The sequence below is a fragment of the Eurosta solidaginis genome, chromosome 2 (assembly GCF_040869045.1).
Source record: "Eurosta solidaginis isolate ZX-2024a chromosome 2, ASM4086904v1, whole genome shotgun sequence".
Classification (NCBI taxonomy): domain Eukaryota; kingdom Metazoa; phylum Arthropoda; class Insecta; order Diptera; family Tephritidae; genus Eurosta; species Eurosta solidaginis.
Genome location: NC_090320.1, coordinates 276977749 through 276988273, shown reverse-complemented (window position 1 = coordinate 276988273; position 10525 = coordinate 276977749). Strand labels below are relative to the sequence as shown.

The 10525-nt window shown below is 39.9% G+C and overlaps 1 protein-coding gene across 1 annotated transcript; it reads right to left on the bottom strand.

The window, feature by feature from the left end:
• Window positions 1–3197: 3197 nt before the first annotated feature.
• On the bottom strand, window positions 3198–5025 carry LOC137242807 (glycerate kinase). Its single transcript, XM_067770065.1, has 2 exons — window positions 3764–5025; window positions 3198–3701 (listed from the first exon to the last, which is right to left on the bottom strand). Exons 1-2 carry the CDS (start codon window positions 4922–4924, stop codon window positions 3366–3368), a joined length of 1497 nt encoding a protein of 498 aa, XP_067626166.1. The 5' UTR covers window positions 4925–5025; the 3' UTR covers window positions 3198–3365.
• Between the last annotated feature and the right edge of the window lie 5500 nt (window positions 5026–10525).

Here is a 10525-nt window from a genome sequence, read left to right as displayed (position 1 = left end):
TATCTATCTCGATTCCTTTATATCTGTACAACCAACCGTTATGCAGTCAAAGTTAATATACTCTGTGAGCTCTGCTCAACTGAGTATAAAAATAAGCGCCAGACAGGCTGATGAGCAAGCGTGAGTGAAATAATGGGAGATTATAGCGAGATGGAAGCATCGAATGGGTGCAATTCTAATAAGGTCACAACATGTGTTATTGTTGTTGCTATCTCTAATCTCACTGAAGTGATGCCCATCTGGCTGCTGCGGCTACTTATTGTCTATGCCAGTCGGTTTGACTCAGTGTCAGGCAGATGGCATTTTGTACTAAATTTCACTGATACGAAACAAAATCGGAAAATACAATTGAACTGAGATAGTATCCCCTCTAAGAACCACACTACATATCTAATTGGTATACTCGATTACAAGGTGATAACTGAACTTATTTTTTATCAAACGAGATTTCGTTATCTTACAAAGGGTATTTCCTCACTTGGCCAGAGATCTATGGTATGAGATCTTAGACGAACTCCTAAACACTCGACTATATGTAAATGCTTCTTTGTTGTGCCAACGCGTTTAGCTCCGCACGATAAAAATAAGCGAAGGGATATAATGGCGTCTCAATCAACAAAAGGAACAAAGCGGCGATGATTAGGCCCTGAATAGATGGGAACGATACAGAGAGAAAGAGATGTCTCACACAATTCCAGCCAGTATTAAAAATTGTACGGCATGTTATCGTATAATACCGGAAAGTAATAAGAATTGTGTCCCACTTAAAAGCCGTAGTCGATCAAACAGTTACGAGATCAAGCACTTGACACGCGCCCGAGATGCAGGGGATGCATTTCGCAGACAAGAAGGTTGACGTGAGAAAACCTCGACTTCGCAAAAGGATTGAGGATGAATAAGCACCAAGCGGTTAGAAGAGGTAGTGATCTGTTGAAGAGGAAAAGCCTGCTTTTAGGAGCAAAAGTATTAGAAGAGGTAGTGATCTGTTGAAGAGGAAAAGCCTGCTTTTAGGAGCAAAAGTATAATGGAAACTCCAGTTGATAAGGTGCAACAGTAAAACGAATGTGCAACTTTAAAAGGGAATCCTTGCTTACCTCCAAAATGAAAGCATATGCTCACTGTTTAAAGTGGTGGAAATAGTGTTTATTTCAACTATACCAAAGACCCATGTGTGGCGCATTTTTAAGACTTGCTGAACATGCCACTGGCCAGAATACGAATTGGAAGGTCCTGCGGGTATATCGACACAAGGCAGATGCTCAGGAGCATATCCTCCAAGAAGGCTGATGATTGTTGTTGTTGTACTCAGCCCCCAGCGGGTTAGGGGGTCAGAATATACCCGCGGTAAGTGTGCCTGTCGTAAGAGGCGAATAAAATACCAGATTCAAGGGGCTGTGTAGCGCAACCTTTCAGGTTGCCAGCGCAATATACCCCTTCTCCAAACCCAATTGTCAACCTCACCTATCCGCGGCGAATCCTGTTTCACTAACAGACGAGGCTCTGGGGACCCAAGCTCCTCATGGAACTTGGGGGTGGGGAGGGAGGGATGATGGCCTGAAGGTTTAATGTGGCCATATAAATTGTTCCCGAGATGGTCGGTCTAGCACCTTAATGGTGCTGTTACCGGAGCGTACCGGATCTGTATCTGGCAAAGGACCATCACATCGATAACACTCCCCAAAGCCTTCGGGGAGCAACCTTATCGCTACAACAACAACAACTACATTGTTGTACTCAGAGGAGGAGTCGTAAAGGCAACAATCGTGCCACGCAAGAAATTGAAAAGGACACAGAGATCCTGAAATCAGTGACCTGAACGCATTGGCGAAAGTATGGGGGGTACTAAGATCCAATGACGTTGGGGGGTCCTACAGATAACCCTGCAACACACTAAAGTGGCGTCGAGCGATCTCCTACTAACCCTACAAGGACACAAGGCAGAACCTGAAAAAACTGATTAAGTGTCCGTATTTTAGAGGGTAGCTTCAATTTTGTCAACCCGCGACATCTAAAATGTAGTTCTTTAAGCCCATTTATGAGACGGTAGTAGATTTAACTATTTTAATACTTGTAATTTGAAATTCTACTGCTTTTTCAATACATCACCTTTGGAGTACACAAAGGCAAAGTGAAACCACTCGGTTATTCGATTCGAGATCATTCCTTCGGTTGCAAGACTAGTGGAAGAAAATGTTAAGTACTATGGGAGTATATCGGATTCTTAACCAGAATAAGGCTATGTACGTCGTTGGACTGAGGATTGGAGTCAACTGCATGAGACTTAGCATACTGTAGGTAGTTGGAGAATGGCTAGGTGGCATCATTATCAAGTCAATTTATGCTAATCTGACCATTTTTTTTTAAGGACGAGGCGAAAGTTCCTCATTCGCGCCTACTTTCGCTCCACTGATTACTTAAGGTTTAGCTAACGTAAATTTCTGTTGTTGTTGTATTGACGCAAGCCACTCCCTTAAGGTTTTGGGGAGTGTTATCGATGTTGATGGTCCTTTGCCGGATATAGGTCCGGTACGTTCCGGTAACAAAGCACCATAAGGTACTAAGTCGACCATCTCGGGAACGATTAATATGACCAAATTAAACCTTCTAGTTTCATGAGGAACTTGGGGTCGCCAGAGCATCGCCTTCTATATATGTGTATGATACATTCATAGTTGTATAAAGCTTTGTATTGCGCTTATCAACCCCCTGAATCCCCTGACGACACTTCATTTTACGTGTTATCACAATATACCTCCATAATACCCAAGCTAATTTTCCTACTCATATATATTCTCCCATAGTCTCCTGAATGAAATTAAATCAAGTAGATGGGCGGAACTGGTTTGAGTAGAGTTCGCGGAGTCTGGATATATAGACACATAATGATGTTGTATTCTTAGCTTGATAAACACACCTGCTCGTTAGCGATGTGGGTAGTCCTTTGTCGGATAAGAATACGATATGCTCTGGTACTAGTTTCTGGTCAAAGCCCTGCTTGATAAACACTCCCTCTCGTTAGCGATGTGGGTAGTCCTTTGCCGGATAAGAATATGCGACGCTCTGGTAATAGCCCGACTGCCCTCCGGAACGTTTCGATTTTAGTCGCCTCCTACGACAGGCATGCCTTCCGTGGAAATAATCAGAGCCGTTTAAGTAAACCAAAAAGGAAACCCCAAATGAAAGTAGAAAGCAACTAATTAATATACGTAAAATTTATATATGTATAACAGAATAAGATGCATACATATCAGTAAATATTCACAGGTTTTAACTTAGTACAAGTAGTAAACATTGGACTCATCTTTATACATACACAACAGTTAGCAGAAAAATTGCTTATTACCAACAATGCTCAGAGTATAGCTCTACGCCATCAATAAAAACTGCAAATCCATTACATTAGTGCCTGTATGTCCAGTGATTACATGATATTCACCATTTCCTAAATTCTTATAAAAATTATACGAGTCGTTGTTTTTCAAAAACTTGAGCACATCATTCAAATTCTTAGATGAATCATTTAAAAATTCGCTTATAACTAAATCACAACCAATTGCGCCAGCAGCTGGTGTTGGACCGTCAATGCCATCTGTGCCGGCGCTTAGGAATACAAAATTCTTAAAATCTGCATTTTCGTGTAGAGTAAGCGCCATGCGTAGCGCCAATTCCTGATTTCGACCACCCAAACCAGAGCCAGTGACCTGGAATAAGAAGATAAATTTGGTAACCGTGTTGTCTATAAATTTTACATTCAAATACAAACCTTAACCGTAGGCTCACCAGCAAATATCAAAAGCAGCGGATTTTGCGTGCGCTCACACATGCGCAAAGTTTTTAGGAAATGTTGAAAGATGCGCGCATCATAGGAAAAATGCTGTTTTAGCTCACTTTCGTCGAGTACGCCCTTGCGAAAATTACATATACTTTGTAGGAAGTCAGTATACTGTTTCACTAACTGCTGAACCTCTTTCCCTATAGTAGTGCTAACTATACAAGCATTATAACCATATTGCAGCGCCTCTTGCATCGCTTTTGCTGTGGCTATACGATTATCACCGACCACATATATTGAATTATTGCGTCCCGGCTCACACAGCTCCTGCGCTTCGGGTTGTACTACTAGCGCACGTATACGCTCAGGCAAGTCCGACCACATTTCATATTTTTCCAATACCTCCTTTGCTGTGCAACGTTTTGCTGTTAGCGCACATGTGGGACCGCTAGCTATAAGGTCGACAGGATTGCTTACAATATCGCTTATTACAAATGATATAATTGCAAAAGCATTACGTCCTGCTACAGCTAAGCGACCACCCTTGATATCGGACAAAGCAATACGCACCACGTTCATTTCATCAATACTTGCACCACAATTTGCCAAATGGCGCACTAGCTGCATCTTCTCTAGTAGCGTGAGTGGTGTACGTGGTAGTGGTAATAATGCTGAACCGCCACCAGATATTAGTACAAAGAGTATATCATTTTCGGTCATACTTGCTGCGAGTGTTTTTATGCGCCGCGCTGCTTCGAGTGCCCGCTCGTCTGGTTGATTGTTGTGTGCGCCTTCAATTACTTCAATCACAGAATTTGTTGGCAGCTGCATTTCAGGTACATCGCAAAATTGCTTACGCGTTCCGAAAGGTATACTCAGCACACCACTTTTCAGTCGCTTATCAAGCGACTTCTCCAGCTGAACCGCCATTCCAAGTACTGCCTTACCGAAACCGACTACATGACAATGCTTGTGTGTTATATCCAATGTTTTACCTTGTATTTGTATACTCAAACGGCGCCCATCCTCATTCAATTGTGGCCGTAACGCATACTGATTAGCTTCACTTAGTAGTTGCGCCGGTCGCACAGATTCCACCGAATGTTGAAAGATTTGGCGTAGATTTTGTATGTGCTGCAACTTGGTTGACATGTTTAGCTTCGTTTGGGCTGAAAAGAGCACATATTAAATTTGTGTTTCAGAAATACTTGCAGATTATTCTTATCATATTAACTTTTGATAAGCCATATCGGGGTAAGTCACATCAGCTGATGGCGTAGAGAAAATCGAACAAAGCGAATGTCACTCACCACATAGAACATATACATAATAAAACTTGAAAAACAGATGGCGCAGCAAAAAGGAAGCCGTTAATGAAAATATAATTCATGGTGGCAGCTATATGTCAGATTCATCTAAATTTTTCATATAAAAAATATAACAGTAATAAGGCATGGTAAAAAATACCACGCAAACGCATAACAGGGGCACCCGTGTGTCCACTTACAAGTTTTTACCGTGACAAATGCACAGTAACAATAGAATTGTTTTTTTTTTCTTCTATATACGTTTACGCTTAATCTTTATATGGACTGCTAAGTGACAAACTTAAATACACCTCTGAAATTGCTGTGCATAAAATTTGTCCTACTAAAGCTGGAGCCATTGGTGCTTTATCGGTAACCTTATAACAGCTGATTCGACCAACCTTATGGGAATCAATGCAATCGATTATTGGTGCCGCCAAGGTCGTAACCGTATCGTAGCCAACCAATTGGCATTGTGAATGATAACAAAGTGTGATATCTTCTGCATAAACGTCAAAATTCCAAAGTGATTGGATCACCTGATTTGTAATTGACTATCGCTGTCTCATTCTGTATCTCTTTCTATCACACGCTGAAGATAGGCGCCGCCATATTGAACACCCTGTCAAAACGCTAAAAAGTTGCCATATTGAACACTTAGTTATCATTCACAATGGAAAGAGATACAGAATGAGACAGCGATAGTCAATTACAAATCAGGTGATCCAATCACTTTGGAATTTTACGTCTATGCAGAAGATATCACACCTTCTTATCATTCACAATGCCAATTGGTTTTTGGTTTACCGTCGTAACGATAAACAGCTGATTACGTTAGGGATACGACTACAGCGATACGACACACGGCACAAATGACTCCCGCTTAAATTTCAATACGCATTATACTCAGATGTAACTGAAATATGTGTCTATCACCCCTATTATGAATTTTCATGCGATAGACGATAAACGCTTGCTAGCGTATCGAAAAATTCAGCTTTGATATTGCGATTTTCACACGCCCGATAGATGTACTATTGTGAATGACAGCAAAGTTTTGTTTACAAATTTTTGTGAATCTATACGAAACAGATAGCAAAACAAAACGTAAATACTAAAAATTCAATTGTTTTGTACGTAAAAGTGGCAAAAGTTTTTAAAACCTGTAATAATAAAATGTTTTCTGCAACCTCTGTTGCCTTTTTTATAAACTCAAATGAACAAATTGACGAAACTTGCATAGAGGTCATTGAAAGAAGAAAATTGAGAGATGCTTCCAATCTTCTTGAAATAAACACTACACTGTAAGTACTTGACATACTAAAAGTAAAAAAAAAAAGTTGAATAAAAAAAATAGATTTCAAAGTATGTCTTAACAGAAGTAGAAGACAATTTGCGCGCCCGTCAAAATAGGTCATCCATCCCAAATATTTTGAATGTTTGTACCACTTTAAGGTTTCTTGCCCAGGGTGTTGCAACAGAGTGTTAAGGCTTTAGTTGGATTCTTTTGGATTTTTTAATAATTTTATATTTACTTTTATTTAAATAGCTCCCAAAGTATCGTGCAAAAATTTATCAACGATAGCTAGCGTAGAAAATTGAACAGCTGGTGCGGTAGTTAGCGTATGGCAATACCACGATGAACGATAAACGCTAACGATCGGATTTCACACGCTAGAATTTATTTCATAATACGGTACATCAGATTGCAAGCGTTTATCGTGTATCATATGAGTTCATAGTAGGGGTGTATGTTTCACCAGCCGTGTTTTTTTTACACACGTATACGTTTCGGTTGCGTGTGAAAAAAACGCCTATCTTCGCTTAGATAATGCTTAGGAGACACATCTAGCGGCTGTGGTCAAACAACTAGCTACAGCAACAGGGTGTACCGAAAAGGGGAGACACAACACTCTGTTGTATTTCTGTGTAAAACATACAGCTGAATCAGTTGTGATAAATAGTGGACGCGCATAGAATGCATAGAATTAGTGCAGAGGGTGAAACATAGGTACATATTTCAGTTACACCTGAGTATAATGCGTATTGAAATTTAGTAGGTAGCACTAATTTTATGCGTAGCAATTTCGTAGTATTTGAAGTTTGTCGCTTAGCAGTCCATATCAAGTTTAAGCGTCAACGTATATAGATGTGAAAAAAAAACAGCTACTCTCTACACTAATTCTACTTATTCTATGCGTATCCACAATTCATCGCAACTGATTCAGCTATATGTTATACCCTATGGGCATCAGAGGGCTGTGTCTCCGCTTTTCGGTACACTCTGTGCTGTAGCTATGTAGTTATTTAACCACTGCCGCTAGATTGGTCTCCTAAGCATTATCTGTGCTGAGCAGTGAGTTACTTACTTACTGCGACAAGCTCGAGAAAACCAGTAACTGGGCCCTGCTATCTTTGTTATACTGATATCCCCAAACGAAGAAGAAAAATGCGAAAAGCATGCAACATCTGCAAAAAACCAATGTGCCTGGTACATTTCGTTGACAAATTTTACCTGCACCGTTTGCGAGCAGAAAAACTGGTATATGTCTACAAAATACAATATTTTTTGTTTCAAGATTCACGTTTTCTAATATATTTTTACAATCCGCAATAAAAATTCCATATTAAAATATATTTTTTGATTATTGATGGGTACGATGATGTCGACTTTGGGAACTTATAGCTGAGGAACCCATCAACTGAAACCTACAAGCATTGACTTAAACGATACAGAAATAATCTAGTTTCCTAGATTAGAAGGTTCCACACTCTAGTGACAGTGGTTCTCTCACTAAAGTAGTTTAAAGTCGCAACTGGACACCGGTAATGCGTTCTACGGTTAAGGTTATTTATTACTATATGGATGGTCATAGATGGATATATAAGTGTTGACGAATGCCCTGCGACCATAGGTCAACTGTGCCCTCACAATTGTTTCTTCTTGTAGAGATAAGGAGACTCACCGAAAGTTTTGAGTCGTTTTACCGATGATCATGGTCCTTTGTGAGATATTTTTCCCAAAATTCGACCACTTTGGTAGTACCCCAACCACGTTGAACCTTCTAAGTCATCCAACCCCCTTCTCACAGAAAGGAAATTGCCTCTACCCCATTCCCCTCATCTCGTCCAAGCAGACTTCCCCCGGGAAGCCAACCCAGAATTTAGCCTCACACCTAAAAATTGTGTCGCTTTCCACAAAGATATGTTCGAAAAAACCGGCACACGACTTGAAAAGGACCGCATCTGGAGTGCTACGTGAACTCACCCCGCTGAATAGAGTTTTGTGACCACTGTAATGTCATTTAATATGAGTCTTGAAGCCTTCGGCGAGGTAAATAAGTAGCAGGATGACGAGTTCTGTCTGCGCTCTTCTGGAGATACATGCACACATCGTGCGCCAGTTGTATAAAGTCTCGTGCGGCAACGACATTAAAAAAAAAGTTGTTCACTATCACAAAGTTTTCAGTGGTTGATGCATTTTAGTGATAGTGCAAAAGTGCCCAACCTTGTCGCGTTACAGATGCATCATCGAATTTTTGTGAAGTTTAATCCGTAAAAAACCGACCAGTCGTCAATAACAAACCGATAACACGGCAATCAAAAATAGGTATCACTCCGATAAAATATCGATTACTTTGTATGTCAAATGGATAACTTTTAGATAACTAATCGATAACTTTTCGAAAAAAGATCTACAATCGAGAACACATCGGAAACGTTCAGTTGTCAAACGACAATGTCTGGATAACTTATCATTAACTCGTTTATAACTTTTATGTAACATATCGATAACTTTCGATAAATTATCGCTAATCTTTCGATGATAAATCGATAAATTTTCGATAACAAACCATTAACTCGATAAAGTTAGTAACTTATTGATATCCATTGTTATTAATGGCAAATATATCGATATTTTTTGGATAAATAATCAATTGTTACGTTCCAGTGAAGCATGATTGAGATATGGATAAAAATTTAACATGCAAATGCAACAACAAATTGATCCATATGGGTCACATTGTTGTTGTTAATTCTCCATCCGTATCTGGATCACGTTTCATTGGAACACGAGGAATAATTAATCGACGACTTTCCGATAACATATCGAAAACTATTTTGTTAACATATCTACAACATTTCTATAAGTAATCGACTTCTTGTATAATAAATCGATAGCCTTTTGATAAAACTGATAGCTCATCAGTTTCCTAATGATCACCTTTTTTATCGATTGCAAATTTATAAAACTTCGACAACAAGTCGATAACTCGTCTATAGCTTGCATATAACAAACCGATAACTCCATCTATAAAAAACTGTTACCGCTTCTATACGAAATTGATAACACACCGTCCGACTTTGACTCCTTATATTTTCTTTCTTCCTCCCACACGCCCCTCCTATTTTTCATTTCCGTATATTTTTTTTCTTTCGTTTCCTTTTCCTTCCATTCCTTTCCGTTCTCATTTCAGGATTCCAAATTAGTCCAGCTGTAATTGAATGGTTGTTTACAACTGTTATTGTAAAAGATTTGGTTAACTTACCTGTTTTAAATGTTGTTCATAATATTCCAATTACTCTCTTGTTGCAGCGATCCCGACAACAACACAGTCGGAACGTTATTGGGAACGAAGGTCCTGGGAAGGTCCTTGTTACAACAACAACAAGGTCCTGGGACCAAGGTCCGTAGTTTCGCCCCTCAGCAGCGGTTTGCCAAATGCTCTGAGTGTGTTTTTGTCATAAAAAGTTTCTAAGCGAAAATTCATCTGCTTGCAGATGCCGTTCGGACTCAGCATAAAATATGTAGGTCCCATCTCGCCAATTTGTATGCAAAATTAAAAAAAAAAAATATTTACAAAAATTAATTTTGTATTATTTGCACATGATCTTAGAAATGGTACAGTCCGCGCTTCCGTTCACGCCTTTCCTGCTTGATGGATCATATGCCACTCCTCTTTCTTTTTAATTTCTTCCAAACGGATTGGGACGTTTACCGTCGATACAGCGATTACTGCACCCTCCTTTGCCAACTCATTGGCCTTTTTGTTACCTTCTGTCCATTTATGACGGAGTACAGATGTATGGTCCGGCCTGAGTGAAGTTTTTCCAAGCCCCTGAATTTCAGGACACTTCTGGATAAAGTACTGTGTGAGATTAATAGCCGCCTGACTATCAATAATTATTGACGCGAAGGCAGCTTAAGAAGACTTCCTCCAGAATTTCTGCTGCTTTCTTCACGGCTATAATTTGGAACCCTCGGTATACACGTGTATAGTATGTTCTGCCCTCTCTGCAATCTGGCGCCAGTTCTCCGACTCAATTTTAGCCGCAGATATATTTTGAATCTTAGGTACGGTACCATAGGTATATTCTGCCCGCACTTAAGCTGCCCCGAGGACTTAAGCGATATTTTTGTTCATTAGGTCTGCAGGCGGGATGT